This window comes from Panicum virgatum, chromosome 2K (genome assembly GCF_016808335.1).
Source record: "Panicum virgatum strain AP13 chromosome 2K, P.virgatum_v5, whole genome shotgun sequence".
In the NCBI taxonomy this organism is placed as follows: domain Eukaryota; kingdom Viridiplantae; phylum Streptophyta; class Magnoliopsida; order Poales; family Poaceae; genus Panicum; species Panicum virgatum.
This window is the reverse complement of record NC_053137.1, coordinates 30,251,486-30,277,966: the sequence shown is the minus strand read 5'-3', so window position 1 is coordinate 30,277,966 and position 26,481 is coordinate 30,251,486. Positions and strand designations below refer to the sequence as shown.

At 48.4% G+C, this 26,481-nt stretch overlaps 1 protein-coding gene and 1 pseudogene across 1 annotated transcript; one reads left to right on the top strand and one right to left on the bottom strand.

The window, feature by feature from the left end:
• The first annotated feature begins 4,696 nt into the window (after positions 1-4,696).
• Positions 4,697-5,626, top strand: LOC120695222. The gene is made up of 2 exons (XM_039978518.1): positions 4,697-5,077; positions 5,201-5,626. Exons 1-2 carry the CDS (start codon positions 4,697-4,699, stop codon positions 5,624-5,626), a joined length of 807 nt encoding a protein of 268 aa, XP_039834452.1.
• Positions 5,627-11,857: 6,231 nt separating this feature from the next.
• On the bottom strand, positions 11,858-16,563 carry LOC120673247 (annotated as a pseudogene).
• Between the last annotated feature and the right edge of the window lie 9,918 nt (positions 16,564-26,481).

Sequence of the window (26,481 nt, the reverse complement as noted above, 5' to 3'; positions counted from 1 at the left end):
GGACTTCTTTGTAAATTCTAGCTGAGAACTTTGAAATTCAGTATAAATTCGTACGAAATTCGTAAAATAGCAAATCTTGATGTTCTGGAATACTTGTGTAAAGCTCTTTGCAGTAGAACCATATTATGGTAGGTGTTTGTTACAAGTTTTTGCTGTATAAATGGTTTTGTGTCACTAGGTAAATAAATACTAGATGTTTTATCTTTTTCTTAACTGATGATTGAAGTCATTTCTTGCTGTGAAACTTTTATGGTAGTTTTTTCTTGTAACACTAGTATTTCTATAAAAATTTCGTGGTCAGTTCTCCTGTGTAGCTATTTATTTGATTTAATCCTTGTTTAGTAGACTTTAATTATGATAAATAGTTTATTCTGATGATAAACCATGAAAATATTCTTGAGTGTTCTTCTGGAGTATCTTAGCTTGTACATGAAGTTTGAGCATCAGTTCATGACCCTAACAGGAGCTAAAAATGAATCTTGCTAATCTAATGTCTGTTTTGTTTATTTTTCTCAGAATTAATTCTGTGTAGATAAAATCATGGAAAATTCACAGTAGCTAATTCATCCCTGTGTAGGTCTGCTTTTAAATTTGAGCTTCTGTTTTGCTTTAGTTTAATCTTTGTAATTCAACTTGTTCTAGGTGTGATCTGAATGATTAATTTGTTATGAGTAATTGGCTATATGTTTTAGCATGAAATTTGCAGGATAGCTTGTTCTGTTTACCATCTGTTCAAAGTAATTTTTGCTAAATTTATTGCTGTTTGTGCTCTGAGTTGTTTATTTATTAGCAAACCATAGTTTACTTGCTTTAGGAAACAACTCCCACTTGTTTATGAAGTTAGTATAGATTTCTTGTGCTGTTGATCATGATGCCTTGTGTAGTTAGAATTGTTATTTAACTACTCTATAAACGATTGCCCATGTGTGTTTATAATATTGTTCTTGCATTACATATAGATACGACTACTTTGTCGGACGGGACGTACGAGCTGATCCCGGAGTCTGACGGAGGTGATCTCGAAGCTCAAGCGAACACTGCCGTACTAACTGAAGCCCCGGACCAAAGTTCGGAAGAGCCTAGAGCTGAAATAGTTAGCGACTACCGAGAAGGCAAGTACCGTGCATAACCTATATTTCAAATTATTATCATTTACTGTTATTACTTGCGTATGCATCTACAGTTCTTAGGATTTGAATTGAAACCCTAGATGCATGATCCTAGGAACCTATGTACTGAACACTAGACTTGAGTTCGACTACTTGCTAAGCTTATAGGACTGGTAAAAGTCGAGTGATTGCCTGTCACTCGTGAGTTATATAGGAATTGCTTGTTTACCTTTCTGTTATCAATATAAGGACGACGGACGGGGTTATGTTCGATATCATGACCTTATGTGAGACCCCGTATGTGTTGATGAACTTGCTAAGGTCGCGGTGTGTGGTAGTGCTGGTTAAGTTTTTGAACGTACTAGCCACATGCCATAAATATGGTACGCGATAAGCCTAGTAACCGATTGGACCGGGGAGTGGATATACCTGACACTCTCTCTTAGGGATAGGTTTTATTTTATGTTGCGCAACACTACGACTTCAAGGGACAAGGTTCGGCCTTGGAGCCCTGTAGTCGGGGAGAGTGTTCCTATCCACAAGGCGGAAAGAAAGGCAAACGGTTGTTTGGGAACGACCCGACGGTGTTCCAGACGTGTGTGTTAGGTTTGCCTGGCCAGGTTAAGAAACTCGATTCGAATCGTCTCCTTCCCACAGTTTGGGACTGCTTGATCTCTTTGCCACACACAGTAATAAGAGCAACATTATGATATTCAATTTTGTTGTTTGCTTAAAGTTCTACCATGGTTGTTTAGTAGTTGCTTACATAGAATGGTTAATCTACTAGAATCTGGAAGGCTAAAATTTGAAAGTAAGGACCTACTCTTTATTGCTTTTCAGCAAAAAGAAACCAGAGCCTCACAAACCCTGCATAGTCTAGCTAAAGTGGTTTAGTATACCCGTTGGCGGTTAAGTCTTGCTGAGTATTAGAATACTCAGCCTTGCTGTTGAAACCCTTTTTCAGGTTTGAGTTTCGAAGAGCAGATCGCTAGCTTGACCTACCCGTGCTCTTTGCCTCCTGGCTAGTCCGTAGAATGGGATACGTCTTCGGCCGGCAATGACCATGACGAGTGATACCATGCTTGGGCTAGCCTGGTATTCCTTTGCGACGTGTGTAGCCGTCGTGTTTTATCTTCCGCTGTTTAAACTCTGAACTTATAGTTATGGCTTGTATAACTGTTTTACTAAAGTCTGGTTTTGTAATAATGGTTCGTACTGGTTTGTAAACATTATTATGCATGTGTTGTAAAATTGTGGTTGTAATATCTCTGGACTCGCCTTCATGCGGGGTATGCTTGTTCGATCCAAAACACCGGTGGTTGTATCGGGACGTTACCCGACAGACCAAGAATTGTTCCGTTTGAAGTGCGTTTGAGCTGGTGTTGTCTTTATGGTGATGGACTGCGCACTTGAGCCGGGATAATTCAGGTGGTTCTGTCACACATGCCAGGCGTACCGAGGGAGGAGGCTAAGCACTCCTTGGATCTCAACGAGAAGGCGCGGCCCGTCAAGCAACGGCTGCGTCGCTTTGCTCAAGATCAAAAGGAGGCTATTAGGGCAGAGATAACCCGGCTCCTAGCTGCTAGTTTCATCCGAGAAGTCACACATCCAGAATGGCTGGCAAACCCAGTCCTTGTAAAAAAGAAAAATGGTGAATGGAGAATGTGTGTCGACTATACAGATCTCAACAAACACTACTCTAAAGACCCCTTCTCTCTCCTGCGCATCGACCAGGTTGTTGACTGCTACTCCGGCTACCATCAGATCACCCTGAAAAAGTCGGATCAAGAGAAGACCTCCTCCATCACGCCCTTTGGGGTGTACTGCTACAACACCATGACGTTCGGCCTCAAGAATGCAGGTGCTACCTACCAGAAGGCCATCCAAAAATGCCTCCAGGGGCAGATCGGGCGCAGCGCCGAGGCCTACGTAGATGACATCGTCATCAAAACAAGGTCCAATGATTAGTTCATTGCCGACCACCAAGAAACATTTGAAAATCTCAGGAGATTTAAATGGAAGCTAAACCCCACCAAGTGCATGTTTGGCATCCCGACCGGAAAGCTACTTGGCTTCATCGTAAGTAGCCGGGGCATCGAAGCCAACTCAACCAAGATCAACGCTATCAGGTTCATGAAGCCACCCAGGTGCAAGAAGGATCTGATGAAGCTTACGGGGTGCATGGCGGCCCTGAGCCAGTTCATCAGCCGGCTCGGCGACAAGGGTCTGCCCTTCTTCAAACTTCTCAGAAAGTCAGATAAGTTCGAGTGGAACGAGGAAGCTGCGGTAGCCTTCCAGCAGCTTAAAGACTTCCTCACGACTCCACCCGTCCTCACAGCTCTAGAAGACGGGGAGACGCTACACTTCTACATCGCGGCAACCACGCACGTGGTCAGCACCGCCCTGGTCGTCGAACGAGACAAACCAGGCCACGTCTACAAGGTACAACGACCCGTCTACTTCATCAGTGAAGTACTCGACGAGTCCAAGCTGCGCTATCCCCAGGTGCAAAAGCTCCTCTATGCGATACTCATCACATCAAGGAAGCTGCGCCACTACTTTCATGCGCACAACGTCAAGGTGGTCTCCTCCTTCCCACTCGGCGATATACTTCACAACAGAGATGCCAATGGCCGGATCGTCAAGTGGTCGGTGGAACTAGGGGCCTTATCCATCGAGTTCCTTCCTCGCTCCACCAACAAGTCACATGCCATGGCCGACTTCATTGCCGAGTGGACAGAGATTCAGGACCCGCCACCCAACGAGCGACCCGAACACTGGGTCATGTATTTTGACGGCGCCCTCAACCTCGATGACGCTGGTGCAGGCATCCTCTTCATCTCTCTGAGAGGTGAGCAGCTAAAGTATGTCCTGCAGCTACTCTTCAAGGCCACCAACAACACGGCCGAATACGAGGCTCTCATCCATGGTCTCAGGATCGCGGCCTCCCTCAGCATCAAGAGGCTCCTCGCCTACGGTGACTCCAAAGTTGTCATCCAGCAAGTCAACAAGGATTGAGAGTGCTCTCAGGAGAAGATGGACGTCTACTGCAAGGAGATACGTAAGCTCGACGCCCACTTCTACGGTATGGAGTTCCACCATGTCCTCCGGGACTATAATGTGGCAGCTGATGTACTCTCCAAGCTGGGCTCCAAGCGGGCGCTCGTCCCAGCCAGAGTCTTCGTCCAGGCCCTCAACTCCCCCACAGTTAAGATTGAGGAGGAACCACCTACTTGACTTAGGCCAGCCCTAGGCCAAGAAGTACCGGTTGCCGATCCAGATTGGCGAGCTCCAATACTTGACTTCATCATCAACAACAAGTCCTATCCAAAGGACAAGGAGCATGAGCGATTCGCCCGCCGAGCCGCAAATTACGTCGTCATCGAAATCGAGTTTTTTAGGCACTCAGTCTCTTCATGAACCCTCTCCAAGTGCATCTCCCATCAAGACGGAGTTCGACTCCTTGGCGAGATCCACTCGGGAATCTGCGGTAACCACACAGGAGCGTCAACCCTAGTTGGCAAAGCCTTTAGATCAGGCTTCTACTGGCCTACAGCCCAAGCCGATGCCCAGGTTATCGTCAGATGATGCCCAGGGTGCCAGTTTTTTTCTCAAAGCAGCAGCATGTCTCGGCTCAGGCCCTGCGAACTATCCCTCCATCCTGGCCATTCGACTGCTGGGGACTCGACTCGGTGGGACCACTCAAGGCGGCAACAGGCGGCTACACTCATATATTCATCGCCATCGACAAATTTACCAAGTGGATCAAGGTGAAGCCGGCCTCATCTAGGTCAGCAGCTAAGGCAGCCGAGTTCATTGAAGAAATAAGACACAAGTTTGGAGTGCCCAACCGGATCATTACAGACTTGGGCTCTTCCTTCACCGGATCTGAATTCTGGGACTTCTACCAGGAGAGCTGCATCGACATATACTATGCCTCCGTGGCTCACCCACGGTGCAACACCCAGGTGGAACGCGCCAATGACTTGATCCTCCAGGGGCTCCAAGCCAGAATATTCGATCCGATCGAAAAATATGGCTCCAAATGAATCCAGGAACTACCCAGAGTAGTATGGGGGTTGCGCACGCAGAGAAGTCGGGCCACTGGCTACTCCTTCTTTTTCATGGTCTACGGTTTTGAGGCTATCCTCCCGACGGATATCGCCTTTGGTGCCCCGCACACCCAGAACTACGACCAAGGCGAGGCCGAAACAACTCGGCGAACCGATCTCGACTCGGTCGAGGAGCACCGCCTAACGGCAGCCCTCCAGCACGCCCAGTACGAGCAGCAGCTTCGTCGTTATCACGACAAAAACATCCAACAGCGCGACTTCAACGTCGGCGACCTTGTACTCCGATGGGTCCAGTCCCCCGGAGGCAAGCTAACTTCCCCATGGGAAGCCCCCTTCATCGTGAGCAGTGTAGTCGTCCCAGGAACCTACAGGCTCCGGCGCGAAGATGGAACGGACGTGGGCAACCCATGGAACAACGAGCACCTTCGTCACTTCTATCCGTAGAAGAATAACAAACAAAGCTATGTACTCGACCCATTAATTATTAATAAAGTTTAAAGTTTTCAGTTACTCGTTTCTTCTTCTCCCTGACTTGTTCAGCACACTCGGGGGCTACGCGTCGGCCAGTCCGACTCGCCTCTCACACTCATTGGCTGAGCTCGGCCAGACCGATCCGCCCAAGTCTACTCAGTGCAGGCACCCCCAACGTAACCAGCTGTTGCGAGCACAGCCCTGCTAGTCGTGGAACCACCCTACGTCACCTCTTACTATTCGCGCACTTGATGACCAGCTCTCAACCTGACAAGTAAAGGCACATCGCAGGGTCGTCTTTCCTAACTACTCGGCCAATTCGGCAACCTCTCGGATTATGGAATTAACCAGAGACACATGCAAATTTATTTACATACAAAATAAATATTGTTCATTGGCCATCCGCTGACCATTTTTCTAGCTTCTACAGTTACAGGTTGAGGTCAGCCGCCACGCGCTCCACGATCGACCGGGCGTTGGTGAGGTAATCGGACCAGGCAAGGTCCGAGGTGTCCGGCGCCATCCCGTCACCCATCGGCTCCAAGTCGGCCTCCGGGAAGTGGGACTTCACGAGTCCCAGGGTGTACTGGGCTGCGTCCTCGGTGACCTTCCTGGTTCCAGCCGACCACGTGGCGCCTCCAGCCACGCCTCCAGGTCCTCCGCCGCGGCTGCGCCCTCCGGCTCAAAGGCGGCGAGGATGGCGTCTACCTTGCCGGTGAACCTCCCAGGGCCACGAGTGCCTCGGCCAGCTGAGCCTCCGCCCCTGTCAGACAAAACAAACTTCAACTCCATGCGAGTTCACTCAAAAGGAAAACATGGTGGTTCCCGAACCATACCTTCGCGTGCCTGGCGCTCCAAGCGAAGTTTGCCCTCCGTGGCATCTTCCCACGCCTCTGCAGCATCCCGACCTTTCTGCAGGTCGGCATTGGCCTTCTCACAAGCCGCCAGGTCACGCTTCATGGCACAGACCTCCTTCTCCAGCCCTGAGAGGGTACCAATTACCTTGAACACAAAGCGTGGCACATTCCTTACCCCGCTTCTCCTCCACGAGCACCTTCTCGGTCTCCGCCCGCTGCCTCTCCAGCAGGCGGTTCTGTGCCTCTAGTTCGGCCACCCGGGACTCGAGCTGCTCGATCCGGCTGTCCGCGGCCGGCATGCCCCGCAGCCTCTCCGCGGCTCTTTGGCTCAGGCCGGCCCGGGACTAGCAAGAAAACTGCAATCAGCAACGAAGCCAAGTTCATTCGAAAAATTACACAGTCAGAGGGTGACATCTTACCTCGGCCCACTCTGTTGTGCGGCGTGCGGCGGCGCGGAGTTCCTCCGCCAGCCTGACCGACTCATCCCCTTCGGCCTCCTGCTGCTCCTCACGGCCACCCCCGGGCAAGATGGGGTCCCAGCCAACTGGAAACAGCTCCCGGCCGGGGTTCTCCTGTGGCGGACTTGGCGGCGATGCGGGCGGCGTCCGCATCCCCTCTAACGGCGTGGCCTTCTCAGCCGCGAACCACCCGGCCTCCTTGGCCTCCTCTTCCTCACCCTGCGCTGCCTCCTGGTGAACGCGGGTTCGCGGTGGGCTCCCCACCGACGGAGGAGACGTAGCCGCCTCGACCCGGCGAGTCTCATCAGCAGACTCCTCCACATTCCTCTTCCTGCGAAGTCAAAATTTCCGCAGCATCAAGACGCAATTCAAGATTCAAAGCAAAACCAAAAGGATCTCAGCCCAACTTTGCTTACCCTCCGCTGCGGCGCGCGACAAAGGACAGCTTCTACGGCGCGGCAGGCAGCTGCGACCGGGGCACGAGCAGGGGAGACCCGATGCCTCCCTTGCACATCAGCCCTAGTGCCGCCTCCCCCTCTGCGCGGCCGGCGCCGACACCGGCGCCTTCTCCAGACAATTTGGGGGCGCCCTCCGCCCCCGGCTCCTCGCTACCTGACCTCGAGGCGGCGGCAAGGGCTACCTTCGGCAAGGCTCCCCTCATGCCGGCCTTCGAGGCCGAGACCTTGTGAATGGCTTGTCTCCTCCTCCACCGTCTCAGTGCGGATGGGTTGGGAGGGACAGAAGTCCCTACGACTTCAACATCCGACTCGCCCCCAACGGATGAGTCGGATGACACCTCCAGATAGGCTGCCTCCGGCTCCCTCAGATTGGCCGGGGCGGCGGTGTCCCTCCCAGCATCCCCCTCTAGCAGGGGAGCGGGAGACCAGAACTCCTGAACTTTCGCCTGCAAAGAAGAAGACATTTCGAGTCAATTACAACCCAACGGGTGCGCCACATACGGAAATCATGGCGAAAACAACTCCAGAGCCAAACAGAACAACTCGGAATTAAAGCAGAACAACACAAAAAGGCGAAGAATGCTTACGGCTCTGGTCGGCCGCTTTAAGCAATGTGCCTTCGAGCACCCTTTATCCTGGATCACCCCCTGCATCATGCGGGCGACCCGGTTCGAAGCTTTGTCCCGGGGGACCTTTTGGTTCTGCCCCCGGGTTGGGTCCTGGCGACCCCAGCACTCGAAGCCGGGGTGCCCCCTGTCCTAAATCGGCTGCACCAGCCGCTTGCTATAGGACAGGCCCACCACGGCGCCTATTAGCCCCTGGGCCGACAGGCCGGCGATCTCGTCGAGGAGAAGCATTACTTGGACCATCTCCTCCTTGGTCGGCAGCTCCTCCCAGCACGCGCGATACTCCAGTGCGCGACCGGTGCGAGCGGGCAGATAGGGAGCCGGGTTCGACACCACGAACCATTCGTTGTGCCACCCCTTGTTGCTGTCGTGGAGCTCCAGGGCCGGAGATGATTGGCCCTGGCTCAGGGAGAAGGCGGCGGCGCCCACCATGTTGCGGCAGGCGTTGGTTGGGTACCCCTTCAGATGGTATAGTGCCTGCCACAAAATTGAAGTGCGGGGCGATACCCAGGTATGCCTCATAGAGATGTATGAAGATCGTGATCTGCGTGATGGAGTTCATCTTGAGATGCGTTACCTCAATCCCGTAGAAGAAAAGAAGCCCATGGAAGAAGGCCCCTGCGGGCAAGGCGAAACCCTTCTCGTAGAAGGACCGAAAGACCACCTTCTCCGTCCGGTCCTCCGTCGGGAAGTCCTCCCCGTAGCAGCACTTCCACCCCGAGATCTCCTTCTCGGGGAGGAGGTCGCGCTCCACCAGATCTTGGATGTCCTCCTCCCGAAGGGTGCTCGGTGCCCACGCCTCTGAAGGCGATGGCATGTCGCCAGCGCTCCCCGATGCGAAGGAGGAAGACTTCGGCGAAGCGCAAGGCATTTCGGGTGGCGGCGAGAGGATTGGATCTACAGAAGAGCAGAGAAGACGACTGATGGCAAGGAGGTGAGAAGGCAAAAACAGGAAGGCCAGGGAACGGGTAACCCTCCGCACACCGGGCCCTTCCCCTTTTAAAGAGGATCGGACGGGTGTGCAATGACAACCCCGAAGATCGCGCGGAATTCGAATCGACTTTCCAGAAACTGCCCGAGCCGTACTCGGCAAGGAGCGGGCCCCTAACGGTAATTTTTTGCCCATTGCGGTCCAGTCCAACGGTAAAAATACTAATTATCCGGATTCCGCAACTACTCGGCGTGTCTTCGCGACTCTGCCAGCCACTCTGCTCGGGGGCTGGGCGCCGCAACCACTCGGCGCGTCTCCACGACTCCGCCAGCCACCCTGTTAGGGGGCTGGGCGCCGCAACCACTCGGTGTGTCTCCGTGACTCCGCCAGCCACCCTGCTCGGGGGCTGGGCGCCGCAACCACTCGGCGTGTCTCAGCGACTCCGCCAGCCACACTGCTCGGGGGCTGGGCGCCGCAACCACTCGGCACGTCTCCGCGACTCCGCCAGCCGCCCTGCTCGGGGGCTGGGCGCCGCAACTACTCAGCGTATCTCCAAGACTCCGCTAGCCGCCCTGCTCGGCGGCTGGGCGCCATAACTTCAGAGTCAGATGAACCCGCTTTGGCGAATGATTGGGAAAACGATGAGACAACATGGTGATCTGAGTGCTCATGCAGTTCGGGGATCCAAACGGACTAGACTTCTTTGTTGACCCTCAAAAAGCTTCTTCAAAACCTTTCGAGGCTCGGGGGCTGCACCAACAGGTGCGCCCAGGGGCGCATCCCGTTGAAGACTAAAGGGAAACAAGAATCATCATTTGTGTCCCGATGAACTTCGCAACAAGTCAACCATCAAGATTCGGCTCAAGCTCTTCAGCACTCGGGGGCTTGACGGAGGTACATCCGGGTACCTCCCAGCTGAGTAATCATCGCCCGACTGGGTACCTACTCGCCTAGGACCACTCTACACGACTACCCGGCGGACAGGCACTCGGCTGGACGTCGGAAGGTTCCTCTGAGGATCAGGATCAAGGCATGGATATGGATTCCGGATATCTAGGGATCTCCACCGACCTGATTTCATGTAACAATCCGAGTAGATATCCTCCCTTACTTGTAACCCACAGTACCTGGCCTATAAAGGCACTGTGAGGAGACCCATAGAACGCATTCATCTTCATCATCATCAAGCTCATACAATACACAAAACACATGTCGTAGGGTATTACGCTCCCGAGCGGCCTGAACCTGTCTAAACCCTAGCGTCATCTCGCGACCATCTAGCTCTTGGCTCCGGAACCCCCGCTTCACCTACAAATCTACCGCCGGGCATACCCCTGGTGGACTTGCCGGATAAGCAATCCGACAGTAACGTCACGAATAAAATCTGCAAGCGCACGGATACCGCTGTAGCTTTCACCCAAGAGTATTCTAGGGTATCGTATCCTCTGAGGAATGTGAGTACACTATCTACAGGTTCAGGCTCATCCAAGGGCACACTCACTGGTGCAGAAGGGGTAGAACAGAGAGGACTTTCTAAGATTTAGAATCTATGTTTAGAGGAAGAGATACTTCGCCGTTATACTTCGAGCTACTGGTATCGACCGACTTAAACAAGCCGATAGCTCCAATAATAATGCTCTATCCAATAGCCGAACGTGGAGGATTACTAGGGTTGTCACCACCTGTCGGCTACCTCTACAAACCGTGGGACTACCAGACAACTGAGTGGTATAGTCTAGCCTAGACACCACGTCTACGCTATTCCCTAGTAATACTAGCCCCGGCCAAGACTACCCTTCTCTATCCAGGGTCTTAAGCTAGGATCAAATGCTACTCTTTAAGCATACACTTAACTTATATAAGGCAGAAATAATAACTTGCAACGAAACTCTAATTCTAAATAAGAAAGACTCGAACACTTACAACCGAATAAGCATCCATCCAGGTACAAGCGAAGAAGAGTGCCGATAAGCCCGGCACTTCCCCCGACTCCTCCTCACTCTCCTTCTAACCTTTCTACACCTCCTAGGCTGCCTAAAGCATCTAGGATGAAGGACTCCAAGCTCCAAAGAGAAGAGAGGTGGGTTGTGTTGGTGTGTCTTATTCCTTCACCCCCCCCTTTGTATTTATAGTAGGGAGCCACGACCAAAGGGAAGCTCCATCTACAGCTGATCCTCTCGAAACCAACCTATACATCCAATCAGGAGCTGCCACATCAAAGGTTTGAGTCGGTGGGGCCCACTGGGCCGTCGGCCGACCAAGGTGGTCTGCCGGCGACCTGGTGGGCCCACCGACCTTCCTTTTTGGTCTGTGGGTTGCTCTCTGGGCCCACTAAACATTGGCACTGGTCTTGGCTTCTGGTATGTCGGTTTCTTGCTTTGGTGGGCCTTCTAATCCATGTTTTGACATGTGTCGCGTTCTGATTCACTGGAACATCGTGTCTTGAATCATGCCACACCACTACAGGAATTCTGAGCTTCTGTGACAATTAGATTATGACAATAACAGCCTGTTTCCTGTCACTGCCTGCCAGCAATGATGAAATAGCTGGCGTCATAGGTGGGTCACTACCTGCCTTCTGTGACCACTGAAGGACATCGTCATTGATAGAGCGACAATAATTCTCCCGTCATTGATGCAATGACGAGACTAAAGTTGTCATAACATATTGAACAGAATAGCACCACGTGCAAATCACAAAGCGAGTGACGTGGCTGACATGGCAATTCGCATTCAGTCCATATAGCTTGGGCTCTTTCTTTTTCAGTTACAATCAGTCCGATTGGCCAAAAAAAATTTTGGCCCAACAATAATTGACGTTTTCTTTCATTTACAGCCCATCATTACAATTCAAGCCCATATTATGAGCCGACCTAATAAAATAATTATATATTATAAACCACATAATCAGTTACATAATTATATTACAGTGACTAGCCCATACATTAGAATATATAAATAATGTTCTAACCATAAAAGGTAATCCAGCCCATACTGAAAACACGTCCCAGAATACATGTTTCGGCTATGTTTCCATACAAAAGCACAACAAAAATATTATGAATCCAACTAAACAAGTTCCAACAGTATTACTAGCTGCAAGAAAGGTTTAGTGTGGCCGTGTGGGATAGGCATCTGAACTTCAACAACACACAGCAGCAAATTGGATGGTTACTGAAGCCTCCAAGCACATGCAGATCTTTATCCCTGAAAAAAATAAAGCAAAAAAGGTTTAGTGATCCGCTTTATCATTTAATTTCAATGCAATTAATAAAGAACTGAAGACCTTATAGGCAAAGGAGGATAATTGTGTCAAAATGTAATTAATATACCTAGTGCCATTTTTTTATCAGCAGGTAAATAAACTGGATCAGGGAACAAGTTAGTTCAACAGGTAACTAATAGCAGCAGCAGCTAAGCCATGCAGAAAATTCAGATTTCAACTTGAAATTAAACCCCTAATAGAAAAGCCTATGTATCTGTATGCAGCAAAACATGCACCAAGTGATTATTCTCATAATAATGGAACAGCAACATGCACGAGTTCATTAGCTACAGAGTATTGAGTCCGAAGGTTCAGATTTTGAAATTTCAGGTTATATAAACTTTTAAATGCTGGTTGGCTGCACCAGTGCTGCTTCTAGTTTTTCACCAATTTTGTTAATGAATAACTGCACTTAACTGCATACTAATAACACTCTGAACTAATTTGGGGATCTGTAATTCTATATACAGGCCTGATGAGCATTCCTGTGTTGCATCACTGTAATTATAAATACTAGTTACTTTTGTTACATACAGACAGTAGATCATAACTTGAGTACTAGTCAATTGACATGTGGATCTGGATAGAACTCAAAATCGGTACAATTGCATATATGTGCTTGCTAGTTCCACATTACTAAGGGCTTGTTTGGCATGGCTCCAGCTCTGCCTGGAGCAGCTCTACTCCAAAACTCCAGTTGGAGCTAGCTCTGGGTGGAGTTGGAGCTAGCTGAAAGGTGTGTTTGGCATGGATGGTGCCCTCAACTCCAGAAAAAGGGGTTCTGATGGTGCATTGTCTTTTTTGCCCTCTGTTTGTTTGAATGTATCAACAATGAAAGAAATGACCACAACAAATTTTGCCGTACATATAAAAAAATATCTCCAACCAAATATTCCATTAAATAGAATACAAATATATAATAGATCCAAAAATAAAATGTCTCCAACCAAATATGCCGCACACAAATATTCCTAATAACATGTTAATAATAATAAAATTTATTACACTAATTCCATGCAATTGCAACGGATGTAGCCATACTGTCACAGAATGTGTCCATAGTCACGAAGCTTGGTTCATCAGTATCTGCATCGGAGGCATGCTGAGACACAGCCCATTTGTTATATCTTTCAGGGATAGTAGGCACAAAGTTTGGATCTCGATCAAAATTAGCAAAATCGTCATCATCACTTGCATGTTCACGTATGAAATTATCAAGAACCATGGTAGCAGCAACGATCTTTTTTTGTGTTAGCATTGAAAAGCGAGGAATCTTATATAGGATTTGCCATTTCATCTTCAATACTCCAAATGAGCGCTCAATAACGTTACAAACAAATGAATGTATCCGGTTGAACTTCTCTTTTGGAGTATTTGGTTCCATACCTCGATGCCACTCAGGTAAGTGATACCTCTCACCCTTGTAGAGAGCTAGGTAACCCGGACGGTTAGGATAGCCGGCATCAACAACATAATACTTGCCTACATGTAACAACATCATAAGAATTTCATATAAGATTACGAGCATCCATTTGATTTAAGAAAGAATTGTACCTTGAGGAGGATGTGGGAAGACTTCCGCATCAGCTTCCAATGCATGGTACAAGACACTCAGTATCATGCAAAGCACCCGGCTCATTGCTAGCCAATTCTAATTTTTAAACTTGTCATTGTATTTCCTCAACCAATTGAACCTTATCTCATCAGTAGGCAAGGTCATAAACATCTCTCGTTGCTCCTTCACAAACAATTCAAATGCAATGTAATGTTCATTGCTCCCAAAGTTGGCACCACAAGCAATCACAAGTTCCATCACTTGGTCAATCGAAAATTTTCCCTCTTTAAAACATATTCATTAGCTGAGCTAGCCATACTTGTAACTGCTTCTTGAATGAGGATTGCATTTCCTGTCTTATATTTCTTTTCTTTGCCTTTTCCTTTCATAGGCTTTGCTAATCTCTTGCCACTAGCAAGGGAAGGAGAAATAATATTTTTTCATCTTGTCCATCAACACTGAATGCATTGAACACATTATCTGTTGGCCCAAAGTTGGATGTCTCTTCTTGTGGGTCACCATCAACAGGAGGTGCTGCAACATTAGGACAGAGAGGTGACCAATGGTCGGTACCAATATTAGTGATGCCTGCGAAACACCTTGCCAATTCATCTTCATTTTGAAGGGGTTGCTTCCTGAACTTTCCACATCCAGGTATATCCTAAAATTGGCAAAGACAAGCACAAATTAGAACAAAGAAGAACAAAAAAAAAGTAAAACTAGTACCAAGATACACTTACAGTTCTAGCTTTCTTCCACCATTCATCATCCATAGCAAACGTCCTCTTTACAGGGTCCCAACCTGTTCCTGTCTCCTTCATCAGAAGCTTTTTCCATGCCTTATAATCTTCTTTTAACTTGTCCCACTTGTTCTTCAGCTGACTCTTGCTAATGTCAAGACCTGTCCTATCATTGAACCCTTTCTCAACCTCAGCATAACCAAGTGCATTCAGGTATGTGCTTGGTCGATTTCCTCTCTCAACTTGTTCGGCAAACAATTTACACACAATCCAGGTGTTCTCATTGTTCCAATCAATTTCCGGCATCTATACCAACATATACAATTTGCTACAATTTTACTACAAGCTATTTTGATGCACAGAATAAGAAAAAGGCAGAGAGGGAAAGAACGTACCTTGTCTACTTCCTGGAGGGTGGCCGCTGGTCCACGCAGGTCGGAGGCAGCTCCGGCGGCGTCGTGGAGGGCGGGTCCTGCTCCATAGCGACAGGAGGCGGCGAGGGTGGCAGCGTTCCCCGGATTGAATCCACTGCAGGCGGATCTAGGGTTAGGGGGCCATGGAAATTGATGTGGAGAAGAAGGGGAACAAGGGCTGGAGAGGGCGCCGGAGGGGAAGGCGAGGAGGAGGCCTACCGGCGGCAGCGCGGCCCGTCTCCTCTAGCGACGCCGTCGGGGCGACCTCGCCTGTGGAGGAGCGGAGGGAGGCCCGAGCAGAGGGAGGCGCGCCTCTGGAAGAAGGGGAATGCTACCTGGAGAAGGCGCCGGAGGCGAAGGCAAGGAGGAGGGCCACCGGCGGCGGCGCCCCCTGTCTCCGCTGCTGGTCGGGAGGAGCGGAGGCTCCTGGCTGCGCTCGGGTGGAGGCGGGTGGGGGATGAGAAAAGAAAAAATGAACCGGTATTGTGTAACGAGTGGCAAAAGCGGGTAATTACCTTTCAACGTGGTCTAGGTTCAAAACGAGAAGGTCAGGAGCTGCGGAAGAGGTGCTCCAAAACTCTAGGCCCATTTGCACTACAGCTCCAGAGTTTTGGCTGCTCCATGGAGTTCTAGAGTTGGGGTGTTTGGCTGCAAAATTGGTTGGAGTTGGTGGAGTTGAGCTCTGAGCCATACCAAACATGCCCTAAGCTATAGAATATATGAAACTTTGTTATCGGTTCTGCACCAGTACAAATATCTTCACCAAAGCATCGCAGAAATTTCATCATACAAAAAACCATGTAGATAGAGGTGGCAGGATTTACCTAGGCAAGGCCCCTGGGTGCTCCTCTCTCGGATTCCCCAGCATCTACAGAACCGGGTCCTGCAGCAGCAAGATATCGTCTGCATAAAACAACCACCATAGACTAGCATTGTAAGAATCTAAAGCTAAAGTTGCGGACCTCGGGCAGCTATCCTCGCGTCAATGGCTACTGTTGGCCTGCGGACCTCGGGTAGCTATCCTCCACACCGCCATTCGCCAGATCGAGGCCGAGCCGCCTTCTGCACGCCGCCCTTGGACAGATCGAGGCTAGGAGGCCCCTTCCGCTCCGCCATCGACCTTATCTAGGCCAGTCAGCGCCTGTCCGTGCCACCCCTGACCGGATCCAAGCCGGGAGGCCCCCTCCTTGCCGCCATTCACCGGATAGAGACCGGGCAACCGACCTCCTTGCCACCCTTGACCGGATCGAGGCCGGGTGGCCTCCCCACCTTCTGTCCGATGGCCGCCATGCTCCTCGTGTCGCCGTCGCCGTCGCTAGCGGCAGGAGCAAGGGGAGGGAGGGGGACAGAATCGTGACCTGAACCATGGATGGGGCCGCGCGCATCAGGGGCCAGATCCACGTCGCCCTCGGCACGAGCCGATGCGCCTACGGCCGCCTTGCCCCTCGTGTCGCCATCGCCAGCAAGGGAATGAAGACATGAAGCCACACGACGCCAGCGGGCACCGGCAATGGAGCCACTCGACGAGGGCAACGAACACCTGCTTTTGGTGGAGGCTGAAATTTTTAGCACGGCGGCCAGGGAGGTGGGATTAGGGTTCGGGTGAGGTCTGGAGGCCAGGGACGACGTTTCATAAGATGCCAGGTCCATCAAAACCGTCCATTTCATCCAACGGCAGAGGATGGGCGTGATGCTACAGGCTGAAGCTGCTCAAATCTTGAGATGGGCCGAATGCGTAGTTATCTCAGTCCTTTTAGTATTTATTATAAATAATGTTTTTTTCTTTTTTCATTTTCAAACCAAACGAAGAAACGTTCTACAGAAAACAAAATTGCACACTTAACTATATTTATGGGATGATTACACACCAAATCATGTTGTCATGCAAGAGAAAAAGTTTGAACAGCTTGCGACATCGAATGGACGAGTCATATGGAGACTCATCAATTGTAGCAATGGTTCTTCGAAACGACGCATGGACTTCATGAAGCATGTATAATACACTTGTGTCAAAATGGCTTGAAACTTTTTCTTCATGCATGAAGGCCCATAGAATGGCCCCATAGTGAATTTTATATTTTTTTGATCGAAATAGATATTTACTGAATTTATTTATCGCTAAAATCAAGATAGGAGGGTTAGTTACGCCCTCAAAATAAGATAGTTTACCATCCACCTCTATCAAAACTGGTTCCCTAGGGCATGTGAGACCTAGTGTGGAAATTTGGCAACGTTTCCAATCATTTCTCAGGTAGCCTCAGTTCAACCTACAATCACGGCATCTAGTAGCCCAAAAATTCAATTAAATGAAAGAAAATAGCAAAGCATCTCCAGAAAATCTAAAACTTAGTGTTTCCTCATACCGTGGCATGCACAAGCTTAATAAAAAAGTTCGAGCACCTTGCGACATCGAAACAGATCAGTTATGTAGAGACCCATTAGTTGTAGTACGGGTTTTTCGATATGGCACATGGACTTTATGAAACATGTACAATATACCGGTGCCAAAATGGCTTGAAAATTTTTCTTCACGCATGAAGGCCCATAGAATGGCCCCACGGTGACTTTTAGATTTTTATGATCAAATTAGGTAATTATTGAATTTATTTATCACTAAAATCGAGATAGGAGAGTCAATTACGCCTTCAAAATAAGATATTTTACCATCCACCTCTATCAAAACTAGTTCCCTAGGGCATGTGAGACTTAGTGTAGAAATTTGGCACCGTTCCGAATCATTTCTTGGGTAGCCTTAGTTCAACCTACAATTACGGCGTCTAGTCGCCCATAAATTCAATTAAATGATAGAAAATAGCAAAGCATCTCTGAAAAATCTAAAACTTAGTGTTTCCTCATACCGTGGCATGCACAAGCTTGATAAAAGTTTGAACACCTTGCGACATCGAAACAAATGAGTTATGTGGAGACCCATTAGTTGTAGTACGGGTTCTTCAAAATGGCACATGGACTTTGTGAAATATGTACAATATATCGGTGCCAAAATAGCTTGAAACTTTTTATTTATGCATGAAGGCCCATAGAATGGCCCCACGGTGAATTTTAGATTTTTATGATCAAATTAGGTAATTACTGAATTTATTTATCACTAAAATCGAGATAGGAGAGTCAGTTATGCCTTCAAAACAAGATATTTTACCATCCACCTCTATCAAAACTAGTTCCCTAGGGCATGTGAGACCTAGTGTAGAAATTTGGCACCGTTCCGAATCATTTCTTGGGTAGCCTTAGTTCAACCTACAATTACAGCGTCCCCCGCGCAGAAATTCAATTAAATGAAAGATAATACGTGCAGAAATTCAATTAAATGAAAGAAAATAGCAAAGTACGTCCAGAAAATCTAAAACTTTGCATTTTCTCATCCCGTGGCATGCACAAGCTTGAGAAAAATGTTTGAGCACCTTGCAACATTGAAACAGAAGAGTCATGTGGAGACTCATTAGTTGTAGCAAGGTTCTTCGAAATGGCGCATGAACTTTGTGAAGCATGTACAATACATCGGTGTCAAAAGTGGCCTGAAACTTTTTTCTTCATGCATGAAGGCCCATAGAATGGCCCCACGGTGAATTTTAGATTTTTCTGATTAAATTATGTACGAAAGGGACTGTAGCCTAGTGGTTACAAGAGCTCCGGTAGCACCTGAGGTCTTGGGTTCGACTCTTTTTTGTAGCGAATTTCTGGGATTTAATGACGTTGTGCATTAAGTGGTAGACGACGTTTCCGTCGACAGCGAGGCGCCTGTGGTGACTTCGTCAATCTCGAGGATTTGCCAGCTCGGTCTTCGAAGATGCTCATAGGGGTAGGATTTGCGTACGTGTGTTCATAGGGGTGTGGGTGTGCATGTGTTGTGAGTGTCTGAGTTGTACCGTGTAACCTCAAAAAAAAATTAAATTATGTAATTATTGAATTTAATTATCACTAAAATGGCCTGCAACGAGGGCAAGGATGGAGGCTACTGAGGTAGTGTGCGTTTGGGCTGGGCCAGAGACACTACGAGCAGGCTGCTGGTGCGCGAGGAAAAGGCCGGCTCGGCCAGGCCTAAAGAATGAGAGGGAGGGTATCTTTGGGCCGGAAAGGCAAAAGATGGGAGAGAGAAATAAAAATAGTCTTTCATTTTTGTTTCAAGGCCAACGCCAACTTAAATCAAAGCATGGTTTTGATTTTCAGACTCAAGACAAACACCATAATAATAATTGATTTTAACATATGACGTGGTGCCCCAACGTGCACGCACCGTTCTGGATCATTTATGGTGTAGCCTCAATTCAACCTACAATTATGCTGTCTTGCCGTACATAAATTTGATAAAATAAAACAATGGCAAAGTACCTCAGAAAATAAAACTTTTCTGCATGCATGAAGTCCCATAGCATGGCCGCACGCTGACACAGGTTTGGGCGTATTTAGTATTTTTTTTGCCTGTGTCCAAACTCCAGATTACAAAAGAAGTGAAACAATCAATAGCAACATGTTCAGATTACAAAAAAAAAACAAACACTCCGGGAACAATCTTTAGCAACTTGTATTCTCTGGTTAGCTCAGTCTGTTTAGACACTTGAGGTCTCAAGTTCGAACATTGAAAGGGCCACTTTTTTTTTTGAGGTCTGCTCATTAATCCTGAATTCAATTTTATTTTTTTTGAGGTTTGCTGATTAATCCTGAATTCAATTATTTTTAAGAAAGATATCTTGAACAGTTCCTAGTCACTACGTGAAGCTTTTGTCAACTGGTAGGTTCATCATGCTTAAGAGATGGATGTCTGAGGTTCGAACTATGCGTAGGCCATATTTTGCTAGTTTTTTGAATTTTTTCCTCCACGTGGTGGAGTTTTTAGTAGTTTATTTATTTATTTTTTTGTCCATTCGATCCTACATGAGATGAGGAGCTACCGTGGACACGAAGGCTCCACCTATGACATATATATGATAGTGTGGACCATCGGCCATGTAGGTAATAACTAATAATAAGACATTTTAAAGATAATTATAATATATTTTTATTTTAAGACAATTGGCTATTGTCACTATTTATCGTCACAAATTCCATACAGACTGATTGTATGACGATGTTTATGACAAATATACAGCATGGTCATAAACAGTTGTCATCCTGTAAACAGTCGTCATAAACAGCCTCTATTTGTGACAGATAGGTGCTCTGTCATCTGGAAATCGTCACAGAAGCCCAGATTTCTTGTAGTGCATCATTATGCTGCAAAATTAGTAAAAAAATCACCTGCACACATTCTAGAACATCATCTATGGAATTTATTAGTAAATAGGTCTATCCTAGCATTTATTCCACATTATGGTTCAATTTTGTACAGGAGTTGATGGTCAAAATAGGTCGTTAGTGACCGTCAACAAGATCCCCCACACTTGGCCCTTTGCTCGTCCCGAGTAAAGCACAAAAGTTATTCCATACCTTGCTTTTGCTTGCGAACTTGAATGTGTCTACCATGAAGTCTTGAGTTGTTGAAGAACGGAATGATCTTGGCTTCAAGTATCATCCTGTCATGTTGCCAGACTTGGGGATTTTTGAAAGAATTTTCATAGAAAAGTGTTCATGGTCTTACTCTCTTCTATAGATCTCTCGATGTCACTTATAATTTCTTACCAAAGCTTACCTTTACTTTACCTCACTGGCCTGGATGTCATATGTGGAGTTTGGTTGGTAGAGTGGAAAGGCATCTGCTTGACTCAAATCTGTTGCAAGGTCAAAGATTGGATCCATAGGTTGATACTTATATTTACAGACCGATTAGGTTAGTGCACAGACAATTGCATGCTCCTTTTCATGTCTGACTTTATTTATTGGGTCATGCTTCTTTGGCTTGCCATCTTTTCTCTCTTTATTTTGAATACTATTGTCAGACAATATTTAAGGAGCATGGGTCTTATCTGAGCATATAACCTTTAATCAAGGGCGTAAATAAAGTAAACTATGATGGGTCACAAAATTTGATCGAGCTCAACACGTAATCAAGAGACATATGCATAGAATTTTCGAGTGGAGAATATCATATTGCTTTGGTAGGACGGTGTATATAGAGGAAAAGATCATGAACTTAATTTTGTTTTTATAAATAAAACTCCCAAAACTGGCCAACTTGAAAGAGATGAGCAACTTTAAACCAGACATATCACGTTAGTCAACAACTAAGCATCATAGGGTTATGTAAGATATGGTTCACAAACTCAAGTGCAGTATGAAAAACACTTATGCAAGCATTCATCAAGAAGTCCTGTTAGCATATTCTTAAACAGTTTTGGATATTTGAAACATTGTGCTCATGTTTAGAAACGCTAAAGGGAGGAAACAAGTGAGGTAGTGAAAGCTCAGGAGTCTGAGCTTGCCTGACGTGTGAAGATGATAGTGGTGTGAGTGCGCAACATCACGGGATCTCCCCCCCACTTGTTTTCGACATGCTCATCGATCGTAGACAAAACAAAATATGAAAGATAAAAGGGCTCTGCTGGCATTAGCACCGGGGAGCCAAAGTTCTCAATCCAAATAAATTAACTAAACTTGGGGCGCAACTAAACTAAACTAAACTAAACCTAAACGAAATAAACTAGCGCCCGAACTAAACTAATGATAACGAGGGATCTCATCTAAGATCCCTACTCAAAGTCCTGGATCCCTAGTGCCCTCACTAGGTGATCCATCCTATCATCAAGGTACTCCATGTAAAGGTCGAGGTCTTCTTGCATCTCCCTGATCTCTAACCTCAACCTTTGCTGAGACGTGTTCAATCTGACGTTGGCCATGTGAGCTTTTCTGAGCTCATTGGAAAACTCTCCCATCTCAGTCTTGCCTTGATAATCTTCTGCCTTGGCCGGTGGCCGCACTCCAAAGATTGTAAGACGTGGCTGGAGTGGTGGCTCATCAGGAGATATTTTGTTGCGCCGATAGTCGTGGCTGATTACACGGCCCTCCTTGGTTACCCAAGAATGCACGTACTCTTCATCGGGCTTTAGCCTTGGCCCAGGTGCATTCTCATCTTAGAACAACTTGTCAGCAAAGACTTCCAATTTCTTCTTCGAGGGTCTGTTCCGCGGTTTACGTTGCCGACCCTCCATGGGAGGTGCTTCACCAGGCAAGGGGGAGCCACCAGAGAAGCCGGGGCCGAGCGGGCTCATGGGGTCATCGGCCGACCACCCTGGTCGGCCGACCGTTCCTTGGTGCTCCTCGGGTCCATCCTTCTGGGGGTGCTTCGGGGTGTCACTGGTGAGGTCGTTGACACAGAGAAGACTTCTTCTTGTAGGGCTGTTATCGCCATAAATTAACAGGCCGCGAGTGAGTTGGGCTTAATGAAGAGATTGAAGAAGGCTTACGAATCGGCTCCTGCGTGAGCATTTGGGCCTTATGGGCCGTGTATCATTAGATTTAGTTCAGATTGAGTTAGAGATAGAGTCCGATATGGACACATTAGTTTAGATTGTTTCCCAAGTCTTCAGACTATAAATATGTACCCTATGATATTCGTAAAAAAGAACGTCATCACGTTTTGCAACAACAACTCTCGGCGCATCGCCACCCCTAATTCTAGGGTTTCATCCAAGTAAGCGCCATGTTTCCCTGATCGCTTCTTGCGATCAGGGCAACATTGTTCTTGCCTTTACCTTGGTATTACTCGTACTGAAGCGTTTTTGATGGCGAGTAGTGTTAGTTATCTTGATGTTCGTAGCATGATTTTTAGTAGATCTATCATGTTCTTATTGTTTACCATCTACGAATATCATGTTCTCTCTATGCATTCATGCTTGATCTTAAGCTAATTCTCGTTGCAGAGGGTTAGTTGCGTAGAGTTAACACCTTGCTTCTTTTCCATCTAGTAGATCCAATCTATTACGGTTTGTTCTTTTTCTATAAGGATTAGCTCAATATCTGCTAGGTTAGGCCCTGCAAACGGATTGGATGTTTCGGTGATGTAATAGATGCTTTATTTTAGCCTTAATAGGGATTGTTCCGGGAATCGGCTCTTGCTAGTTCTTAGGCCTCTGTTTTTGTTATGGTTTAGTTATCTGTTATGTTCGCTAGGCCTAGTTACGTGCAGGATGTTCCGATCTAGTGGTGAAGCTTTTACTGTTGTGGATCGGATCAGCTAGATTTAATTGAAGCAAGTTTCTCATAATTATTTACTTTATTCATCAAAATCTGGATAGATGCAGATCCAATCTGACACCGGGACTCGATCGGTTCCTTAAAGCCGATGCAAGAGTCGTCCCGGGGAGCCGACCACGGCTCGGACTTACGTTTCCACGTGTTTGTGTATGCAGGCAAATCATTGCAAGCACGTTCGCACCTTCTTGATCGGGTATAGGTCAGGTGGCACGCCTTACATTCTCCGGAATCTTCGGCGTGTGCCGGATTGCGGGCCGTTGTCTGAGGAAGCAGTGCCTGCCAACGCCTCGGTGACCTCCCGGCTCTTCGTGTTGCCTGTCACTACTCGCCGGTGTGTTTTGACCGACAACACATTCTGGCAGGCCTGGTGGGACCTTTGTCAACAACAACGCCCGCTGCAGAGATGGCTGGACCTCAAGACCAGGCTCCTATTCCGCCGGCCACCAAACCTGTCACGTATGAAGAGCTGACTCTGGAACACAAGCAAAAATACGATGAGGTCAAAGCTCAGTTCGAAGCCGATCTCATCGGCTCTTTTGAGAGGACCCGCAACCACGGCATCAGGTGGAAGGGGTTCTCACCAGAGGGCGCTCTCGACAACGTTGACCTGTCTGTACCATCAGAGGAGCGCACCAGAACCCTACGCCAGGAGATGAACTACATGGTGGCTCATACGCTTCATCGGCACTCAGAGAGTCTGGAGAACGAGCTTGAGCGCGTGGCACATCGCGTTGTCTAGGAGGTGATCAAGAACCAGTACTCCCCATCGGGACCAGCCCTGGGGAGTCACAGGGGGGAGACCGCATTGCAATCTAGGCCGCCAGTATCGTACTCACTCGCGGCAGCAGGACAGCAGAGCTCGCCGATCTACGTCGTATACAAGATCGGCGGTGACCCTGGAGAAGGCCAGTTCCTGAATGAGCCACCTAAGGAGATCCCGCATGGCTACACGTGCATGTACATACCTAACGACATCAGTGCAACGCGCGCGGGACAGCTGGTGGGTACTGGAGCCTCAGGAGCAGACGCAGAGAAACAGGCATGGCTGGCAAAGTACGCTACCAGGCCGAGTGCTGAACCCTCGGCCCCAGGAGTTCTTAGTGTAGAGCAGGTCAGTGCAATACTGAGGGACCAGTTTAGCATCCTGCCCAAGAGAAAGGCGATCGGCTATTCCAAGCCGTATCCAAGTGACTACGATTTGATCCCATTGCCGCCCAAGTATCGGCTTCCTGAGTTCACCAAGTTCAGCGGATCAGAAGGAGCCAGCTCCATTGAACATGTGAGCCGATACCTGACGTAACTTGGGATGATTTCATTATCGGATCCTCTGAGGGTCCGTTTCTTTTCCCAGTCTCTCACGGGTTCAGCCTTTGGATGGTATACATCGCTGCCCCCAGATTCGATTCGTACTTGGAGGCAGCTGGAGGATCAGTTTCACACCCAGTATCATTTAGAGGCTGCTGAAGCCGGGATTGCCGACCTCGCCCAAGTCAGGCAGAAGCGAGGTGAAAGCGTCTCAGAGTACGTGCAGCGCTTCCGAGAGGTCAAGAACTGATGCTACACGTCACGCATAACAAAAAAGGAAGTGGTTGATCTGGCAGTTCTGGGACTCGCTCAGCCGATCAAGGATCTGGCTTTTCAGTGGGAATTTTCCTCGTTGGCACACATGGTGCAGAAGCTTACGGCGTATGAATACTACCACCTTGATCTATACTAGGAAAAGTTCAAGCGCCATGTCAATATGGCCCAAGCTGGCTATTCCGATGAGTCTGGCGAGGAACAAGAGGTGGCTGTGGCGGAGTGGACTCGGGGGGCAAACCCCGTCCCATGCAAGTGGATCAAACAGAAGGGGCTTGTGAAGGGCTTTGGCTTTGACGTAGCCAAGGCAGAGCAAATATTCGACTTACTGCTTAAGGAAAAGCAGTTGAAGCTCCCAGAGAATCACAAGCTACCAACGGCACAAGAGCTGCAGGGGAGGCTGTACTGCAAGTGGCACCACTCGTTCACCCATGCCACAAATGACTACAAGGAGCTACGTCGGCAGATCCAATCGGCTATCGAGTAGGGCCGATTAATTCTGGCCCAACACACGATGAATGTGGACAGTCAACCGTTCCCACAAGCTAACGTGGTGGAGCTGTCAGATTTCGGACCCAAGGGCCAGAATTTGGCATTTCAGATCAACATGGCAGGACCCATCCGCCGTCGTGTCGAGCAGAGGAAAGAGGCCATTTCTAGCAAATGGCCCCAGGATGAACACGAGCTGGAGCAGCAACATGTGACTGAAGAGCAAGTGCGTCACATCCATAATTAGCTCCCAGCTTCCAATCGGCTTTTGGAGAAGTACCAGTATCAGTACAAGTTGCGCCGCCGATACGAATCGAAGAGGAGGAGTATGAGCACCGCACAGGGAGGACGCTGGGGAGACGCCAGGCTATACGAGACCACTGGCATTGCCCGTTCTTCAGGTACTGTTGGAACTCCGGCAAGAGCCGATTGCCTACTATAGATGATTGCTTGGAGTGCAGGCCTCGGGGATGCCAGCAAGGTGAGACATCGGTGTTCTAGCGCTTAGGGCCCAGAACACGTCACGATGACCGTGTGAGGCGGTTATCCAGGGATGATCTCGAACCAGAAGAGGAAGACAAGTATCATCGTCCATGATGGTGTCCTGACGGGCTCAGCCGATCACAGAAGCGCAGAGTGCAGCGCCTACGCAATCTCGAAGAGGCGGAAGCAAAGTACCTTGATGTGCTGAGGAAAGCACGTCCAGATCTCGCAGAACAAGTCAGGCGCCCGCAAAGGGTGGAAAAGCACCCTCCAAGGAGGGAGTGGCGCCCCAAGCAGCTAAGAGCCGATGACAAGCCATCGGCTGATGTGAACATGGTGTTCGTGCTCCCGTCGGAGTTTTGGGCGCCACAACCGGAGGAATTGGCCATCGCGTAGCTGGATCTCGGCCCACAGCCGATCATCTTCGAGAAGCCCAAGGAGAAAAGCTACAAGCACCTCATCGATGGCAAACCTGTGAACAGGATGTTGGTCAACACTGGCGCCGCAGTCAACATGATGCCGTACTCAGTGCTGCGCCGGTTGGGTCGTTTCACTGCTGATCTTATCAAGACCAATGTGATGCTCAATGATTTGAACGGTTAGCCGTCAAAGGCACAGGGTGTCCTCAATGTGGAGTTGATATTTGGCCGCAAGACCATTCCAACATCGTTCTTCATCGTCAACAGTAAGAGTACATACACAGTGCTGCTTGGGAGGGATTGGATTCACGCAAATTATTGTGTTCCTTCCACGATGCACCAGTGCTTGGTCCAGTGGGATGGCGATGAAGTGGAGGTGGTCCGTGAAGATGATTCCAGCGAGGTTTCACT